The 20,189-nt window shown below is 40.9% G+C and overlaps 2 protein-coding genes across 8 annotated transcripts in view; one reads left to right on the top strand and one right to left on the bottom strand.

The window, feature by feature from the left end:
- Nucleotides 1–20,189, top strand: part of ACSL3 (acyl-CoA synthetase long chain family member 3) — a 112,854-nt gene that overhangs the window by 45,852 nt on the left and 46,813 nt on the right. For all 7 annotated transcript variants that reach the window (XM_073359941.1, XM_073359944.1, XM_073359943.1 and 4 more), the window contains one exon: nucleotides 5,838–6,263. In XM_073359941.1, the coding sequence (XP_073216042.1) occupies nucleotides 5,913–6,263 (351 nt within the window). In that variant the 5' untranslated portion in view covers nucleotides 5,838–5,912. The remainder of the gene's footprint in view (nucleotides 1–5,837; nucleotides 6,264–20,189) is intronic.
- On the bottom strand, nucleotides 2,253–4,135 carry LOC140917344 (uncharacterized). Its single transcript, XM_073359945.1, has 2 exons — nucleotides 3,380–4,135; nucleotides 2,253–2,791 (listed from the first exon to the last, which is right to left on the bottom strand). Exons 1-2 carry the CDS (start codon nucleotides 3,960–3,962, stop codon nucleotides 2,271–2,273), a joined length of 1,104 nt encoding a protein of 367 aa, XP_073216046.1. The 5' UTR covers nucleotides 3,963–4,135; the 3' UTR covers nucleotides 2,253–2,270.

Here is a 20,189-nt window from a genome sequence, read left to right as displayed (position 1 = left end):
TTTTTGAAATCGGTTTTATATATTCGAGTGTGTGTGTCCCCACAGAAAATGCTCTAAGTGCATTAAGTGCATTAACTCGGCGGAGCGCTTCCACAGTACCGAGGCAAGCGTCAACTTCTGGAGCGTTGCACTGTGGGTAGCTATCCCACAGTTCCCGCAGTCTCCGCTGCCCATTGGAATTCTGGGTTGATATCCCAATGCCTGATGGGGCTAAAACATTGTCGCGGGTGGTTCTGGGTACATATTGTCAGGACCCCGTTCCCACACTCCCTCCCCCCGTGAAAGCAAGGGCAGACAATCATTTCGCGCCTTTTTTGTCTGCTGCCAGCCAAAGATGTAAAGGATAGATGGAGTGGGTCAGAACAAGAAATAGACCAGATTTGTTTTGTACTCATTTTCCTCCTCCCCTGTCTAGATCACACTGCAGTCAGTCACAGAGAAGGCGCAGCGAGGTTAATCTAGCCATGTATCAATCAGAGGCCAGGCTAACCTCCTTGTTCCAATAACAACGATAACTTTGGTTCACCATTTCTTATTGGAACCCTCCGTGCAGTCCTGCCTGAAATACTCCTTGATGTACAGGCACACCCTTTGTTGATTTTAGCTCCCTGAAGCCAACCCTGTAAGCCGTGTCGTCAGTCGCCCCTCCCTCCGTCAGAGCAACGGCAGACAATCGTTCCGCGCCTTTTTTCTGTGCGGACGCCATACCAAGGCAAGCATGGAGGCCGCTGAGCTCATTTTGGCAATTAGGAGCACATCAACCACCACACACATTATCCAGCAGTATATGCAGCACCAGAACATGGCAACGCGATACCGGGCGAGGCGGCGACGTCAGCGCGGTCCCGTGAGTGATCAGGACATGGACACAGATTTCTCTGAAAGCATGGGCCCTGCCAATGCATGCATCATGGTGCTAATGGGGCAGGTTCATGCTGTGGAACGCCGATTCTGGACTCGGGAAACAAGCACAGACTGGTGGGACCGCATAGTGTTGCAGGTCTGGGACGATTCCCAGTGGCTGCGAAACTTTCGCATGCGTAAGGGCACTTTCATGGAACTTTGTGACTTGCTTTCCCCTGCCCTGAAGCGCATGAATACCAGGATGAGAGCAGCCCTCACAGTTGAGAAGCGAGTGGCGATAGCCCTGTGGAAGCTTGCAACGCCAGACAGCTACCGGTCAGTTGGGAATCAATTTGGAGTGGGCAAATCTACTGTGTGGGCTGCTGTGATGCAAGTAGCTCACGCAATCAAAGATCTGCTGATATCAAGGGTAGTGACCCTGGGAAATGTGCAGGTCATAGTGGATGGCTTTGCTGCAATGGGATTCCCTAACTGTGGTGGGGCTATAGACGGAACCCATATCCCTATCTTGGCACCAGAGCACCAAGCCGGCGAGTACATAAACCGCAAGGGGTACTTTTCGATAGTGCTGCAAGCTCTGGTGGATCACAAGGGACGTTTCACCAACATCAACGTGGGATGGCCGGGAAAGGTGCATGACGCTCGCATCTTCAAGAACTCTGGTCTGTTTCAAAAGCTGCAGGAAGGGACTTTCTTCCCAGACCAGAAAATAACTGTTGGGGATGTTGAAATGCCTATATGTATCCTTGGAGACCCAGCCTACCCCTTAATGCCATGGCTCATGAAGCCGTACACAGGCAGCCTGGACAGTGGTCAGGAGCTGTTCAACTACAGGCTGAGCAAGTGCAGAATGGTGGTAGAATGTGCATTTGGACGTTTAAAGGCACGCTGGCGCAGTTTACTGACTCGCTTAGACCTCAGCGAAACCAATATTCCCACTGTTATTACTGCTTGCTGTGTGCTCCACAATATCTGTGAGAGTAAGGGGGAGACATTTATGGCGGGGTGGGAGATTGAGGCAAATCGCCTGGCTGCTGGTTACGCGCAGCCAGACACCAGGGCGGTTAGAAGAGCTCAGGAGGGCGCGGTACGCATCAGAGAAGCTTTGAAAACCAGTTTCATGACTGGCCAGGCTACAGTGTGAAAGTTCTGTTTGTTTCTCCTTGATGAAACCCCCCGCCCCTTGGTTCACTCTACTTCCCTGTAAGCTAACCACCCTCCCCTCCTCCCTTTAATCACTGCTTGCAGAGGCAATAAAGTCATTGCTGCTTCACAGTCATGCATTCGTTATTCATTCATCACACAAATAGGGAGATGACTACCAAGGTATCCCAGGAGGGGTGGTGGAGGAGGGAAGGAAAATGCCACACAGCACTTTAAGCACAGCACTTTAAAAGTTTACAACTTTAAAATTTATTGAATGACAGCCTTCTTTTTTTTGGGCAATCCTCTGTTGTGGAGTGGCTGGTTGGCCGGAGGCCCCCCCACCGCGTTCTTGGGCGTCTGGGTGTGGAGGCTATGGAACTTGGGGAGGAGGGCGGTTGGTTACAGAGGGGCAGCAGTGGCAGTCTGTGCTCCAGCTGCCTTTGCTGCAGCTCAACCATACACTGGAGCATTCTGGTTTGGTCCTGCAGCAGCCTCAGCATTGAATCCTGCCTCCTCTCATCACGCTGTCGCCACATTTGAGCTTCAGCCCTCTCTTCAGCCCGCCACTTACTCTCTTCAGCCCGCCACCTCTCCTCCCGGTCATTTTGTGCTTTCCTGCACTCTGACATTATTTGCCTCCACGCATTCGTCTGTGCTCTGTCAGTGTGGGAGGACAGCATTAGCTCGGAGAACATTTCATCTCGAGTGCGTTTTTTTTTCTTTCTAAGCTTCACTAGCCTCTGGGAAGGAGAAGATCCTGTGATCATTGAAACACATCCAGCTGGTGGAGAAAAAAAAATGGACAGCGGTATTTAAAAAGACACATTTTATAAAACAGTCGCTACACTCTTTCAGGGTAAACCTTGCTGTTAACATTACATACATAGCACATGTGCTTTCGTTACAAGGTCGCATTTTGCCTCCTCCCACCACGTGACTACCCCCTCAACCTTCCCCCCTCCCTGTGGCTAACAGCGGGGAACATTTCTGTTCAGCCACAGGCAAACAGCCCAGCAGGAATGGGCTATACTGAGTGTCCCTGAAGAAAAGCACCCTATTTCAACCAGGTGACCATGAATTATATCTCACTCTCCTGAGGATAACACAGAGAGAGAAAGAACGGATTTTGGTTGAATGCCAGCAAACATACACTGCAATGCTTTGTTCTACAGTGATTCCCGAGTATGTGTTACTGGCCTGGAGTGATAAAAGTGTCCTACCATGAAGGACGAAATAAGGCTGCCCTCCCCAGAAACCTTTTGCAAAGGCTTTAGGACTACATCTAGGAGAACCGCAAATGCCAGGGCAAAGTAATCCTTTCACATGCTTGCTTTTAAACCATGTATAGCATTTTAAAAGGTACACTCACCAGAGGTCCCTTCTCCGCCTGCTGGGTCCAGGAGGCAGCCTTGGGTGGGTTCGGGGGGTACTGGCTCCAGGTCTAGGGTGAGAAACAGTTCCTGGCTGTCGGGAAAACCGGTTTCTCCGCTTGCTTGCTGTGAGCTATCTACAACCTCCTCCTCCTCCTCATCTTCTTCGTCCCCAAAACCTGCTTCCGTATTGCCTCCATCTCCATTGAAGGAGTCAAACAACACGGCTGGGGTAGTGGTGGCTGAACCCCCTAAAATGGCATGCAGCTCATCATAGAAGCGGCATGTTTGGGGCTCTGACCCAGAGCGGCTGTTCGCCTCTCTGGTTTTCTGGTAGGCTTGCCTCAGCTCCTTCAGTTTCACGCGGCACTGCTTCGGGTCCCTGTTATGGCCTCTGTCCTTCATGCCCTGGGAGATTTTCACAAAGGTTTTGGCATTTCGAAAACTGGAACGGAGTTCTGATAGCACGGATTCCTCTCCCCAAACAGCGATCAGATCCCGTACCTCCCGTTCGGTCCATGCTGGAGCTCTTTTGCGATTCTGGGACTCCATCATGGTCACCTGTGCTGATGAGCTCTGCATGGTCACCTGCAGCTTGCCACGCTGGCCAAACAGGAAATGAGATTCAAAAGTTCGCGGTTCTTTTCCTGTCTACCTGGCCAGTGCATCTGAGTTGAGAGTGCTGTCCAGAGCAGTCAGAATGGAGCACTCTGGGATAGCTCCCGGAGGCCAATACCATCGAATTGTGTCCACAGTACCCCAAATTCAAGCTGGGAACGTCGATTTAAGCGCTAATCCACTTGTCAGGGGTGGAGTAAGGAAATCGATTTAAAGAGCCCTTTAAGTCGAAATAAAGGGCTTCACTGTGTGGACGGGTGCAGGTTTAAATCGATTTAACGCTGCTAAATTCGACCTAAAGTCCTAGTGTAGACCAGGGCTTAGTGACATGGAAGCATGACAGAGGAATTAAGATTCTAATCATATCACTATGGACAAAGAGTTAAATACTGCCCTTGTTGAAGTCAATGGTGCCTAAATTTCAATCAATAAAATCCCCATGGTTCCTAAATCTCTGCCAGAGGGTACGCATACAGAAACCAAGAGTGTGTGACACTTGAACACCTACCTCATGCCAGAACTCCAGCATGATCTTCAAAGTAGGCATTGCCCTGGCTATCTCTACAGCAGGGCCTGACTCGGTAGGAGTTTTTGGAAGCCACTGACTGGATCAGGCCTTTCAAAAAATGGTTGTCTTTATTACGTTTAGCTCAGTTGTTAAAGCATTCACCCAGGACGTGGAAGACCAGGGCTCAAATTCCCCCCTCCCTTCTCCCTGTTGTGGAGCAGGGGCTTCAGCTTGGTACCCAACACCATAGGTTAACACCCTACCCCTTGGATTATTCTTACTATCTGGTCCAATGGCTATTTTATTATTCAGACAAAGTGGAATAGCTTCAAACAGGAGACAAAGAAAGAGACACCCCATAACGCTGTATTTAGGGCACTCACTTGCAATGTAGGATACCCAGGTAAAAGTCCCTGCCCCACATCAGGCAGAAAGGAGATTTGAACACATATCCTTAGTGAGTGCCCCACCTTCTGGGCTAAAGGTCATAAGGAGGCCAACACCTCTTCAGTTTTTTTCAAGAAAAGGCTTAGGCACCTAACTCCAGGAGAAAGTTCAGAGCTGTGAATTCCAAGTGGAAATAGGCACCATTGTGTTGTTATGGGATGGTTATGTTTATAGTAAAAATGCACTTTTTGCATACAAGTACCAAAAGTGAAATCCTTTAGGCCATGTAATGCCCTCATGTAGAGGAAGCAATATAGTTCCACTGCATGCACTGTGCCTGCCATACAGTGGAATTGCATAGTTTCCTGTGTAGTCTGGAATAGAGCTCTGCAATGGCCCAATTCAAGGTACTATGTAGGGTTTTATAGGGACTTGGCCAACATACTAATTTGATGGATTTACTGATGACTATGTGAGGAGCAATGGGTGTTACTACTTTTCTCATAGGCTCTTAAGTAGGTTGATAGTTCAAAGGAGTTGAAGATTACAGGTGAATGTCTAAGCACAGAATCTTATGATATTCTGATGTGATTGGGTAGCGTGTCCTCAGTTTTTGTTGGTGCATCTATTTGAAAATTGGAACTGGAAATTTGTTTAAATCCAGATATTGTGTTGAAAAATAAGATTTTTAGTGTGCCTAGATTTCTGCATAATTGCCAGATAAATCAAAATAAATACTGCAAGTCATAGATTGGAAGAGAAGAATTGTTATCCCCACTCCTGGTCCCTTGTGAGATGCTTGATCTTTGTACAAAGGGACTAGGATTTTACCCTAAACTCTTAAATGCATAAATTGACCTACTACTTTGGTAACTCTTAATCAGAAAATGGGAAATACATATTTTTTAAAAGGACTGCAAACAGACTTTTTCTTTCTCTTTCAGGTCTTCGCTGATCTACATGTAATCAACAAATTTGTCAAACTCCCGTGTGATCTACAACCTTCACAAGCAGACAAAATGAAGCTAACGCATACTATCAATCCTGTTTTTCTGCAGTTAATAAACTTCATAATATTGGTGTACACGTTTATAACATACGTTCCATGGTACATAGTATCTGGCTCAAGACAGACCTTAGCAAAATCAAAACAAATTAAAGCTAAACCTGTGACAAACAAACCTGGTAGTTCATACAGGTCTGTTAACAGTTTGCATTGCTTAGCTTCCGTTTTATATCCTGGATGTGACACACTCGACAAAGCTTTCAAGTATGCTAAAACTAAATTTAAGGACAAAAAACTCTTAGGAACACGTGAAGTCTTGAAAGAGGAAGATGAAATCCAGCCCTCTGGAAGAGTTTTTAAAAAGGTAAGTTGTTTTGTTGTCTGCCTTTAACTTTTTTTTTTAAAACCAGTAAAGACTACTCTCCATTGCAACAGTTCTAACTAGAGTGATACAGACTGAAAAACTAGGTTTCTTTCTGAAATTAAGTAGCCATGGCAAAGGTTATAATTCCCTCTTTCATTAATCCCTGTTTAAGACAAATCTAAAATCTCTTTTTTGCATTCTTTAGATATCCTCATTTATGGTTTCAGTGAAACAGGAAAAAGTGATGGTGAAATTATTGTGCAAGATTGTTCTCTGATTTTTTGGGGAATGTACTGCTTGTTAAAAATCTAGAGGTGGAGGAGGAAATAGGTTTAAGTTTTCTATTGTGACATTTTTAGTCAGTGAAAAACCTTACTCCTGTTTCTCTAAACTTTTGTAGACAACATATAATATGAAAAAACAAACTAGTATGTGCCTTTCTAATAAACTGAATTGTAAATGAAGGGTCCAGTTATGCACCAGACATGCAGGACTTTAATGGGAGTTTTGTTTGCACAAGGACTTCCAATTTGGTATCACAGATCATAATTGCATAGTCTTGTTTGATTGTTTTTTGGTGCAGTCACCTTAAAGGTGAACTACAGATTTAAAAAAAAAAACGTAAATCATTCCAATAGTACATTTTGAACAACTCAAATACTATATAGGGATTATTTCAGTACAGTAGCCTTTTCTGTAGTTTTGTAACTTCAGGCCTCCCTTGATGATTGACTCTTGCTTTTTGTAAGCTCCTAAGAAACATACCACTGCATTAGGGGATAAGTCAAGTAATATTTTCTCCATTTTTTTTCACATTATTTAACTCTATAATAGCATGATTTTGAGATGGTATTATGAGGACTTGCATATATGTACATGAAATCTGCATGCTCCAATGCAGTTCATGGCAGATGTAGTATTCTCAGTCAAGTGTGTGCTGACCAGGAACCAGTAGAGGGCAGTATTGTGCGCTCTAGGACTTCCAGAAAGGGTTGCCATCTTCCCAATAAAAAGATTAATTTTGGTGACGATAATCTTTTTGTGGGGAACCTGCTTTACTTTGAATGTTAACAAGGATTTTTTAACCACGCACATGTGGCTTTTTATTTATAAAAACATAAAACGTGGTTAAAATAATAAAATATCCATAAAATAAAATAGTAAACAAGAGTTAGCATATGTTCTGTTTTAAATTGTCTTACAGAGGGGCTCTAATTTATGGGGAACCTTTTCCACAGCTCTGGAGATAATGCCCTGGTAAAAGGGAAATACTATACAGAAACATTTGCTTTCATAAGGAGTATAATCTATCTTGATGCACCGTTCCCAACTTTGTTGGGCTGTAAAGTAAGCACAAGAGCAAGTTAATGTTTCATGCAAACTGGGCCTGCCTCTGAGTACAGATTAACATTTTGGCCACAAGTAGTCTTTGTGGGTTTGTTTTCTAAGCATAATTAATGCCATAAAGGTTAAGCATTAGGAAGCTTTAGACTATTCTGTTATGCAAGTAAGTGTCTTGGAAGTAGTGGAAAGCTGAAAAATGTGTAGAAATTGACCTACTTATTTTTCTTGCTCTCTAAATCTTCAATCAGGAAATTTTAATGAAACTTGAGATAACAGTTCTTTTTGATTGCCACACTTGATGCTGTGCCGTTTTGTTCCATGGGGTGGCACTGCTGCATAAGATTGTTTTTAGAATTTCTTAGCATTTTCATTTTATGTTAAGAAATGCTGTATTTTCTTTAAAATGCGATATAAAATGTTGAGCAAACAAATCAGACTGTAAAAGTTTTACAAGGTACTTTGCACATTTTTCTAGTAAGACTCCTGTTGAAATCACTGAGAGTTTTGACAATGAGTTTCATCAGGAAGGATAGCAGGAATTGGCTCGTACATTTTTTGAAATGGGACTTTGGTCTAATTTTGGTCTCTGAAGTCAATAGTAATACTTCCAGTAGCTTCTGCTGTAATTCCCTGCAACTCTGCTGTAAAGAACAGATTCTAAAAATTGTTTGAAGACTAACATGCATCTGCCAGACATATTACAACAAATCTATATGTAATGTCTTTATAGAAGTCTTATTTTTCAACTAATTGATCTAAAGTCATAAAGCCCATCCCCTAGAACAGTGGTTCTCACACTTTTGTACTGGCGACCCCTTTCACATATCAAACCTCTGAGTGTTTCTCACCCCCCATAAATGAAAAACACTTTAAAATATATTTAACACCATTATAAATGCTGGAGGCAATGTGGGGTTTGGGGTGGAGGCTGACAGCTTGCGAACCTCCCCCTTGTGTAATAACCTCGTGACCACCTGAGGGGTCCTGACCCCTAGTTTGAGAACCCCTGCACTAGAGCATATTAACTAATACTTTAGTTGAATAACTAACTGTCATTGGTCTTTTTGCTAGTTTTCCTATTTAAAATCATTCTGTATCCTCTAGTTCTCTTTGTAAAGGCAGCTTGTCACTGTTCAGAGCAAGCGTTTGAACATTTACATAATTTGTAACTTTTATTTATATGGTGTACTCATAAATCTTAAATTACTTACAAAGGGTAGTAATTATTATTGCCAGTTGGGAAGCGGAGTACAAACTGGTGAGAAATGACTTGCTTTGGATCGCTCAATAAGTCAGTGGCAGAGCTAGGCATAGAATCCAGGTCTCCTGAAAGCCAGTCAAGAGCCCTGTCCACTGGACTATGCTCTCTCCTTGAAGAGGCATTTCACTTGTGGGAATGTCAGTAAGTTGAGTTAGATCGTCTTTAAAAAGTAAAAAGTTATGCTTCTGATTTTCGGAAGAACCGAGTAGCCATGGTTCCATTTGAAGTCACTGGGAACTGCAGGTGCTCAACATCTCTGAAAATCAGGCCCGACGTTAATTTGCTGTTTATTGTGAAGTGGATTGATGTCACTGATAGCACATGAAATTACTGATTATTAAACTAATACTGAGATAAAAGGATACTAAACAGAAAATCAGTTTGTTTGAAAGATTTGTATATTCTGCAGTTGAGAATAATACCCAAGAGTACTATAAGTGAATGCAGTTAGAAAAAATACAGTTTTTCCCTTTTTTGTTTTTCATTTGACACTACTAAATCTGTATTCAGTTTTCTAGTTCCCTTGAGTCGTGGGACAGGTGTTTTTCTTTCTTGATGAAAATACCTTTTAAACATCAACAAGAGAACCGGCAAACTTTTTCCCTTCCCCACCCCAAGGATTTTTTTCAAAAGGCCAGGATGTGCTAATCTTGAAAATAGATGACAATTTAGCTGGAAGCCTAATTTAATTGGAAAAATTCAGTGAATTTAGGTTGTGAAGAGGACATTTAGGATTGGTTTTCTTCATCTTGTATGCTTTTGTGTTTGAAAAAATAAATTGACAAATTTGAAGTAGAACAAAATGGGAAGGTTAGTTCTGTAAATTGGACCACATATTCATGAGATTATAAACCAGGCATAAAATTCTGGCCTCATTGAACTTAATCACAAAACTCACGTTGATTTTAATGGAACAAGGATTTCACCCCAGAAATTTATTTTCCGTAGATCTTAAATGTTTCATTAGTGAGGGAAAGACATGGGAGAATATGTGATGGCATGTAAAAATATAAAGGTTTTTTCAATATCAAATGGCCTCACCTGCTTATCAGTGGTAAAGGGAACTATGCAGATCATCTAAAACAAGTGCTGACAAACTTTTATACCTCAATACACCACCATGTACTCTTTTTATGCCACAGAAATACTGTTTTACAAATGTATTATAGAATTTTAAAAATTTATATTCGGATAAATTTGTTTCCATCCACCTCCAGACACAGGCTCCCTTAGCTACCATGAGTCTGTCTTCAGAAAGTCAAAAATATTAAGCAGATTAACATAACTTCTGTAGAGGTAAAAATGTTGTGATTTTTAAGGCCCATTATCTCAGGGACCTTCCGGGACTAGACATAGATGCAGGATCATGTTCTAAGTTTGTGAGGCCAGTCCATCTGGTTGATCTAATATTGAGTAACATGCTTCAAAAGCAATAGTAATAGACTAAATCTTCTATTATTTGCCTGCTGTTTTAGTCTCTCCAAAGTAAAGGAAAACATGCAGAAGAGAATTTATTGCAAGATTTGGAATAAAAATGCAACGGTAGGAATCTTCAAACCCACCCAGTGTTGGTCAGGCTCTGTTGCCATTAAAGTTAATGGTAAAAATCCCCTTGACTTCAGTGAGAATAGAGCTTGGCAAATTCTGAGCACTTTTTTTGAAAATTTTACTTCACGCAAAAGAACAAATAGGTAAGCATATACAGTTATGGGAAATACTACCTGTCAGTGTTCCTGGCTGGAAGACCTGCAATTTGTGCGCTAAGCACTCTCTAGGGGTGACTTAGGTTTGAAATGATCTCATACTCTAGAAGGAGAATGTAGAAAAATCCTAGAGGTGCTCCTTGTTTGTGGGTCACTGGCTTCCATATGAAATTTGCTCAGCTTACAAGAGAACAGTGTGTTTCCAGTTTCTAGTCCTGCAAACAACCTGGATTCTGAAAGTCAAACTAAGTTCTTTCCTTTTCATGCATAATCAATAAAGCCATTGCAGCCCAGATTTTGCCATCAGTTACAGGTGTCACCACACTAGCTTTTAGAATGGGGTTTCACAGGTATAACTCCATAGGTTTTTATTTTAACAAGTAATTCAAGAGTTTTTTCATATGTTGGTAAATTGTATGTGTGCGTGCGAGCGTGTGTGTGCTTTTTGAAGAAGGAACTGGCTTCAGATGAAATTGTTTTAACACTGGCAATAAATGCTTGCAAAGACCGAAGGAATTTTTTTTGTAAACAATTTGAAAGCAGTGTCCAACTTTTTAAAATCAGAGAAATACAAATTAACTTATTGTTCATAACAGGGTTCTTGCTTGCATCTTCCAACCTCTGTACATCTAGGTGCCAGTCCTGCAACTGACTTTTTACAGGCAGACCTGTTGGCCTTAGTGGAACTCTGTACAGATGAAGGGACTCTACTTTTGCAGAGCCATTTGCAAGATCAGGACCATTTTTATTAAAAGGCTTAAAGTCTCTTTTTGAGAATTGCCATGAAGTTGCATTTTTGCTCTAGCTTTCAAAAGCTACATTCAAGTGTTTTGGCAGAGTGTTTTAGGAACTTTATTGTACCATTGTCTGTCCATGTGGTTTATGAGTAGAATTCAGTCCTTCTCAAAACTGTGAGCCAGGTACATAATGACACTATGACTGTTTACACTGTCTGAGGATCTGGCCCTTGTGCATTTAAAGTTAAGAGGAAATAAACATATGGGTTTTATGTATATACATTTTGTGTTTTAATATTAGTATAAATATGATGTGGCCCTTTTTATAGTGGTTAGGTGATTTTCAAGTTTGGGAAAATCTCTTAATTCGCCTTTGTGCCTCAATTTCCCTATCTTTAAAATTGCTTTGAGATCTGCAGATGAAAAAGGCTATACAAGAGCTTAGTATTACTAATGAACAACTGAAAACAGCTGTTTTGTATTTATATATTTTCTAGTATCTCTGAACATGTCAATTATGTAGTAGATTAAGGAGACCTGGCTGACATAATTTATTTAGATTTCCAAAAAGGCTTTGTCAAAGTCCTGCACAAGAGGTTACTAAAGAAGCTAAGTTGTCATGAGTAAAAGGCAAAGTATTGTCATGGATCAAAAATTGGCTAGGAGATAGAAAGCGAAGAGTATAGGTAAATGATCAGTTTTCATCATGGCAATAGGTTAGTGGAGTGTTTCAATGTTCTGTACTAGATCCAAAGTTTAATATGTTAATGATTTGGAAAGGGGGATGAGTAGTGGGATAGCAGTATTTGAAGATGACACAGTTATTTAGATTAGGTTCAGAGAGGGCTTTGAGGAACTGCAGAGGACTCTAACCAGGCTAGATGACTGGGAACACAATGGCAAATAAAGTTCAACATGCAAAGTAAGGTACACATTGAAGGGGGGAAAAATTAAACTCGTACATCTTACAAGGTGCTAATTTAACTGTATCAACTCAGGAAAGGAATCTGGGTGTTATTTTGGAGGGTTCAACTAAGACCTTAGCTCATTGTGCAGCTGCAGTCATGAAAGCAATCTACATGTTACCATTCATAGATTCCAAGGCCAGAAGGGACCATTGTGATAATTTATTCTGACCACCTGTATAAAAAAGGCCGTCGAACTTCCCCAAAATAATTCCTAGAGCCTACCTTTTAGAAAAAAAGAAAAGGAGTACTTGTGGCACCTTAGAGACTAACCAATTTATTTGAGCATAAGCTTTTGTGAGCTACAGCTCACTTCATCGGAAAGCTTATGCTCAGATAAATTGGCTAGTCTCTAAGGTGCCACAAGTACTCCTTTTCTTTTTGCAAATACAGACTAACACAGCTGCTACTCTGATACCTTTTAGACAAACATCCAGTCTTGATTTAGAGATCACCAGTGATGGAGAATCCACTTTGACCCTTGGTAAATTGTTCCAGTGGTTAATTATGCTCACAGTTATAAATTTACTTCTTATTTCCAATCTGAATTTATCTAGCTTCAGCTACCAGCTATTGGATCTTCTTATACCTTTCTCTGCTAGATTAAAGAGCCCATTATTATTTGTTCCCCATGTAGATACTTATATACTTTAATCAAGTAACCCCTTAAACTTCTCTTTGTTAAGCGAAATAGATTGAGGTCTTTGAGTCTGATCTATAAGGGATGTTTTCTAATACTTGTATTCATTTTTGTGGCTTTTCTGTGAACCCCTCCAATTTATCAACATCCTTCTTGAATTGTGGGCACCAGAACTGGACACAGTAATCCGGCAGCAATTGTACAGTGCCAAATACAGAGATAAAATAACCTCTCTTCTCCTACTTGAGATTCCCCTGTTGGTGCATCCCAGGATCGCATTAGTTCTTTTGGCCTCATCGTCACTCTGGGGGCTCACTTTCAGCTGATTATCCATCACAACCCCAAAATCTTTTTTAGAGTCACTGCCTCTCAGGATAGAGTCTCCCATCCTGAAAGTATGGCCTGCATTCTTTGTTCCTAGTTGTATGCATTAACATTTAGCCATATTAAAACTCATATTGTTTAGTTGCTCCCAGTTTACCAAGCAATCCAGATTGCTCTGAACCAGTAATGTGTCCTCTTCATTATTTACTACTACCCCAATTTTTATGTCTTCTGCAAATGTTATCGGTGGTGGATTTTATGTTTTCTCCCAGATAATTGTTAAAAATGTTAAATAGCATAGGACCAAGAACTGATACACACCTACTGGACCCTACTGGGTACACACCCACTCAGTGACAGTTTCCATTTACAGTTGCCTTTTGAGACCTATCAGTTAGCCAGTTTTTAATCCATTTAATGTATGTTAATTTTATATCATTCTAGTTTTTTAATTCTAACTATTTAAAATGTTGTGTGGTATCAAGTAAAATGCCTTACAGAAGTCTTAGTATATTATATCAACGCTGTTACGTTTATTAACCAGATTTGTAATCTCATTTTAAAAAAAAAAGATAGTTTGACAGGATCTATTTTCCATAAACCCAGATTGATTTGCAATTACACTATCCTCCTTTAATTCTTTAATAATCGAGTCTCATATTAGCCATACCATTATCTTGCCCAGGATTGATGTAAAGGCGGACAGGCCTATAATTACGTGGATCATCCTGTTTTCCCTTTTTTTAAAATTGGCACAACATTAGCTTTTATCCAGTCTTCTGGAACTTATCCAGTGCACCAAGACTAATTGAAAATCATCATTAACGATCCTGAGAAATCCTCAGCCAGCTCTTGTAAAACTCTTGGATGCAAGTTATCTGGATGTACTGATTTAAAAATCTTCACCTAAGTAGTTGCTATTTAACATCCTCCTGAGATTACAGTCAAATAGAAAAAGTGTTATCGTATAGTGAGACTGTCTCATCTGGTTTTTTCCCCAAACACAGAAAAGAAATAATTATTGAATACTTCTGCCTTTTATGCATTATTATTGATAATCCTGTCTTTTCCATCTAGTAATAGACCAATACCATTGTCAGAATTCTTTTTGTTCCTAATATATTTTAAAAACTCCTTATTTTTCCTTAATTCTGCTGGTCCTAGATTTCTCCTTATGTCCCTTTGCTTCCCTTAACTATTTTCTGTAGTTCCTCATTTCTGATTTATATTCGTTACAATCATTTGTTATATATTATTTATAGTTATTTTCACTTGCCTCTAAACCAGGTTGTTTTTTAACCTGGACTTTGTTCTTTCTCGATTGTGGCTTTTGGGGCATCTATTGAGGCGTTCTTAAATGGTTCCCAATTATCATTCACATTTTTCTGATTAAATGCTGCCTCTCAGCTGATTTTGCTCAAATTTGTTTTCAACTTGGTGATATTGGTACTATTAAAGCAACAAGTATATGTATTACTGGTCTGAACGTTATTCCGCTTGCACATTGTAAATGTGATCAAGTCGTGATTAGGTACCTAAGCTACCATTAATTTTTAGTTCTGTGATCAGTTCCTCTTTATCAGTTAAGACAAGGTCTAAAAAAGAATTTCCCTGTGTTGGCTGCGAAACTTTTTTGAGTTAGGAAATCATCATCTATAATGATATTGTGCAGCTGTGTTTATGAAAGTAAACTAGATGTTAGGATGCATAAAGAATGAGATGGAGAATAATATAGAAAATATTTTAATTCCATTATAAGCAGTGGTGTTTGCCTTATCTAAAATATTGCATGGGGTATTGGTCACTTCATTTCAAAAAGGATATTCCAGAATTAGAATAGAATGTTTGGCTGTTCATAAAAAGGTGACGAGACTGATTAGGGTAATGAAAAAACTCTCATAAGAAAAGAGAGTAAAAAGATTAGAATTGGAAGACTAATGAGAGGTGACATGGTAGAAGTATGTAGAATAATGAATAATATAGAAAAGGTAGCTCAGGAGCTTCTGTTCTCCCCATCTCATAACACGAACAGGGGGACGTGCATTGAAATTAAAAAATGGGAAATTAAAAACTACTAGTAAAAGGAAACACAATTTTCACACCATGTGGGACTGTAGAACTCACTGCCACATGATGTTATTGAGGCCAAAACCTTAGCATGATTCAAAGAAAGACTGGAGATTTATATGAATAACAAAAATATCTGAAGTTGTAATAGTTAATGCTAACATAAATTTTGGAAGAGAGAGTAAACCTCATTCTTCAGAGTTTAAACTGATCTCTAACTACACCTCTACCCCGATATAATGCGGTCCTTGGGAGCCAAAAAATCTTACAGCGTTATAGGTGAAACCGTGTTATATCGAACTTGCTTTGGCCTCAAGCACTTCCGTTATTAATAGTCACTTCCTGCCCCCTGACCGACCCCTCAGAACCCCCAACGCATTCAATCCCCTCCCCCCGGCTCCCTGTCCCCTGACTGCCCCGACCCCTATCCACACACCCCGCCCGACAGGCCCCCCAGGACTCCCATGCTCTATCCAACGCCCCCGTCCCCTGATCGTCCCACCCCCAGAACCTCTGAAACATCCAGTCCCCCCACTCCTTGTCCGTGATCGCCCCCCGAGACCCTCTGCCCCTTATCCAACCCCCCCGGCTCGGCACCCTAAACACACCACTCAGAGCAGCATTGTTGGAGCCAGACATGCTGACGCGCTGATCCTCCGGAGTGCGCAGCCCCGCCCCCCCCAAAGCGCTGCTTTACCACGTTATATCTGAATTCGTGTTCTATCGGGGTAGAGGTGTATTAGGAAAAGACCTTATGTGGAGGGCAGATTAGCTTGCTTATGCCTATTGTGGGGTTTCTTGCACTTTTCCTCGGAAGCATCTGATACTGACCACTGTCAGAAACAAGACATTGGATGAGAATGAGACGGACTATAGGTCTGATCCAGTTCCTGGATAGGCAATTCCTATGTTTTGGATATATGCATGGTGCTTCTTCTATCTGAGAGTGTATATCTATATATAAAAAACTGCATTTGGATTTATAGCAGTGAATGTGGGGAAGCAAGAGTTGGTTTTGCGTACTTGGCTTTTTTTTTATTATTCATTTTTATTTTTTAAAACAATAATGTTGGGGAAAAAACAATATTCTAATGTTTGTAGGGTGATATTTTCAAAAGTGCTCAGACTTGGCTTAGCCCAGTTGACTTTAGTGAGAGTAGAGTTGGTCCAAGGCTGAGCACTTTTAAAAAATCCCACTCCTAATATATTAAATGTCTGGACAAATATGTAGAGAGGCAAGGTGGGTGAGGTAATAACTTTTATTTTGTTGGTACCTTTTCCAGACCTGAAGAATAGCTCTGTGTAACTTGAAATCTTGTCTATCACACCAACAGTTGGTCCAATAAAAGATATTGCCTCACCCACCTTGTCTCTCTAGTATCCTGGGAGCAGACTGGCTACAACAACACTGCATGGACAAATATGTGAAAGAGATTTGTCCAAGAACCACTAAATGATTATTCTTTAATGTTTTAAAACATTTCCAAATATTTAGTATTTGTATGACATTTTTTCTGTTTAACTAAAAGTATGAACATGTATATTAATTTTCATAATCAGTATAATTTTAGCAGTTAATTTGCTGTTTAGATAAATTAAAAAATCAGAGGCACTAGAGGGCAGTATTTATTTTTTGTTTTCCACTCTTAAGGTTGACTACTTCCTCAGGAGACCTTTAAGCACTGCCTCGATACCTAGTATTTCTGACAATGTTTGGGTGTAAATGTGTGATAAGAGAGATTCTTATATTACTTTTGACCTCGTAGAGCCTATAAACACCTGTATGCATACTTTACTTATGAGTAGTCCCCATAGGGACTGCTGAAGTGTGTAAAGTTAAGCATGTACGTAAGCGTTCGAAGGATTGGGATCTTTATATGGTAAACAGGTTATTAAGTTTGGCACTAAGTGCTGTACAGTGGAAAGTACCTGTGTAAACATTCACACTTTGTTGTTTTTGTACTCTTTGTGGATTAAGAACCAAAGTTATTGTAAATTGTTTTTAAAATCAGTAAACCCTTTTCTTAACAAGGACTAAATTAAAATGCAAACTAACCCATCATAATTTTAAAAATCCATTATAGGCATTACCTTACAAAGGTTCTGAACCAGTGATTTCCAATGTGTCTTATTTTTTTTTTCTGAACTATCAAAGTGAATGACGAGGAAGAAAGTATCATTTCACCCTACCCCATTTAATAAAAATACTGAAGCAGTGCAAGGGGAATTCTAAAAATATTTTTCAAAATTCTAAAGTACTCTTTTGATAGGTAAATATCTATACGTTATTTTTTGTATGCCTTGAGAAAAAATCGCCTTAGTAATCTGAGTAGTGTTAACTGGTGTGGGGGGGGGGGCGAAGAAAAAGGGGGGTCATGTTGCTGAAAAAGACAGAGTTGTCTCCAAGTGTGTAAAGAACAACCTCTTATAATATAAATTGATCTTCTAACTCCAGCTGCTGAACTGAGGCAGTTTAGGTAGAAGTGTAAACATGAGGTCAGGCAATTGGAAGGGAAATGGATTTGGAATTAGGGTACTTGGAGGTAGGAGTGGCAGAACCGGAAGGGCAATGGAAATATTTTGTGGACTCTGTCCATACATAAAGCTGCGGAGATGAGAATGGGATCAGGAGGCGCTGGAGTGGCTGCTGCAGTACCCAGGATTGGGTCAAGGAGCAGGTAGGAACCACTGGGATTGTCCTTCCCAGCCTGGAGCAAGTGGCCTCTGTGCTGCTGAGTCTCTAACTCTCCTTGCGCCACCTTGCACCCTTTCCTGTCACTGTCCCCCCCATTCACAGCTGTCTTCTGCCACTCTATTTGGAAGCCTGGAGGGGGGTAAGGAGGCTTTGGTTCATATCCTCAGAAAATGTGTGCTTGGGAAGGCAGGAGGAAGTAGCATACAGATGGTGGCAGGACATTGGCATGTCATGGAAAGAGGAACAAACAAGGATGTAGGGGACCATGGGATTTGGGGTAAGGAAAATGAGTTCAGGGAATCAAGGAAGCATATGTGTACGTGCAGGGAGATTAAGGATCTATCTACACAGCAATCAGATGGTGTGGTTTCAGTTCATGTATATGTACCAAAGCTAGCTTTGATATAACTAGCTGAAGTACCATTTGTGAAGCCACAACAGCATGTGCTGTTACCCAATGTTCCAGGCAGGCTTGTACAACCTGTGCTGGGGTGTACGCTGCTGCATCTTCAGTACCTGAGACAGCTAATAGAGGTAAAATTTCCTTTGTTAATAAAAGCTCTTCCCAGCTCCCCAAACACACCTGTATCATTGCTAAGCTCTGGTGAAGGAAAGCACTGGTTTAGTCATAAGATCTGCTAAAGCAGGACTCCCCTTGTTCAGATGTCGTAAGCCAAATTAGTTTAAACTTTAAATATAACATGTAAACAAAAATCTGTGTTGAAGGGTTAAAGTTGAAATTCCATTGCTTATTTTAGGGATCTCTTATCAGATCTCTAGTAATTTGATGTTTTGACCTTCACATGTATTTCTGCAAATTATATTGGCAGGTAATGTTAAGTTTGAGTGGATGATGTAAATCACACGGGGAGGTAGTGATAAATATTACATGGCAGTAGGCCCTTGCTTGGATCCCTTAGTATAATAGGCTGAGAATAGAGTTTGGTGGTGGTGATCTTAAGTGGGTCCTGCTGCTCATTGCTCCAGGTGACTTTATATCTAGAGCTGGCAGTGAAACTGATTTCCAGGTCTGCAAAGAATGCTCAGTCTTTTGGAAATTTTTTCATCCCAAAACAGGATGAAAATCCAAAAATTTAAAATTTTTTACAGACCAGCTAAATGCACAATATTTTGTTTCAAAAACACAGAGACAGCCAGAATATTTCAGTGTTTCCAATATTTCAGTGTGACCAAATAGATTTATTTTGCCACTAGAATAAGCCATCGGCTCCTGGGCTCCCTGACTTTGTGCCAACCAGTCAGGTGATCTGCTGGGAGTTTGGGAGCCAGGGTTGCCAGGCTCCTGACTCCTTGGTTGCCCATTTTTTGTTGAGGGAGTTTTCTTTATGAATAACTCCAGTACCTGCCTCTAATATTTTGTTCACAGCTTTGTCAAAAAGCATCAGCTAAATGAAGTTAACTAGAGTTAGGTCAGTTTCACAGCTGCTATTTAATGGGGGAGGGGGATAGTCATGAAACTGACAACCATCATGTCCATTTCAGTCAGCTTTCTGAGCTCCCAAGCTCTGTGGCTTTGCAGTAACCTGGGTTTCCTAGGCCAAGGCTGGGGAGCCCAGACTTCTCAGCCAAATGGCTGCCGTGGAACTGGGGAGCCTAGATTTCCCAGAAGCCCTCAAGATAGGCTGCTGAGGTGCTGGGAAGGGTGGGTTGGCAGGTGGGTGAACTGGTAGGAAACCAGTAAAGCAAAAAGAGTATTGGAGAGAATTTTTTACTACTAAGCTTTTATCCTTTTCTTAGCATGGAATAAACTTTTAAATACTTAAGGGTTAATTACTGTGGTGTTTAGCATGGCCTCAGAAGGCCTCAAATACTGTTCTTCCCAAGTGTGGGAGCAGAAACAAAAACTGTGATATCTATTAGGAGATGTCACAGTCCTTGTGAATTGTGGGCCCAAACTGTGTGCCAGTTCTCTGGGGTGGTAGTGGGCAAATGTTTTGGGAGGGACAGTAGAGTAGGAGAGGATGTCTTAGCATTTTGAACTACATCTGTATTAGGGGGTAGCCGTGTTAGTCTGTATCCACAAAACAAGGAGTCCAGTGGCACCTTAAAGACTAACAGATTTATTTGAGCATAAGCTTTCATGGGTAAAAACCCACTTCTTCAGATGCATGGAGTGAAAATTTGAAGTGAGTTTTTACCCATGTAAGCTTATGTTCAAATAAATTTGTT

Source organism: Lepidochelys kempii, chromosome 9 (genome assembly GCF_965140265.1).
Source record: "Lepidochelys kempii isolate rLepKem1 chromosome 9, rLepKem1.hap2, whole genome shotgun sequence".
NCBI classification, from domain to species: domain Eukaryota; kingdom Metazoa; phylum Chordata; order Testudines; family Cheloniidae; genus Lepidochelys; species Lepidochelys kempii.
This window is presented reverse-complemented; position numbering and strand designations above follow the sequence as displayed.

Excerpts from the sequence above, each read along its gene's own strand:
- LOC140917344 (XM_073359945.1), bottom strand. The coding sequence starts at position 3,962 with ATGCAGAGCTCATCAGCACAGGTGACCATGATGGAGTCCCAGAATCGC. Across the intron at positions 2,792-3,379 it reads AGGCGGAGAAGGGACCTCTG|CTGGATGTGTTTCAATGATC; the intron begins GTGAGTGTACCT and ends TTTCTCCACCAG.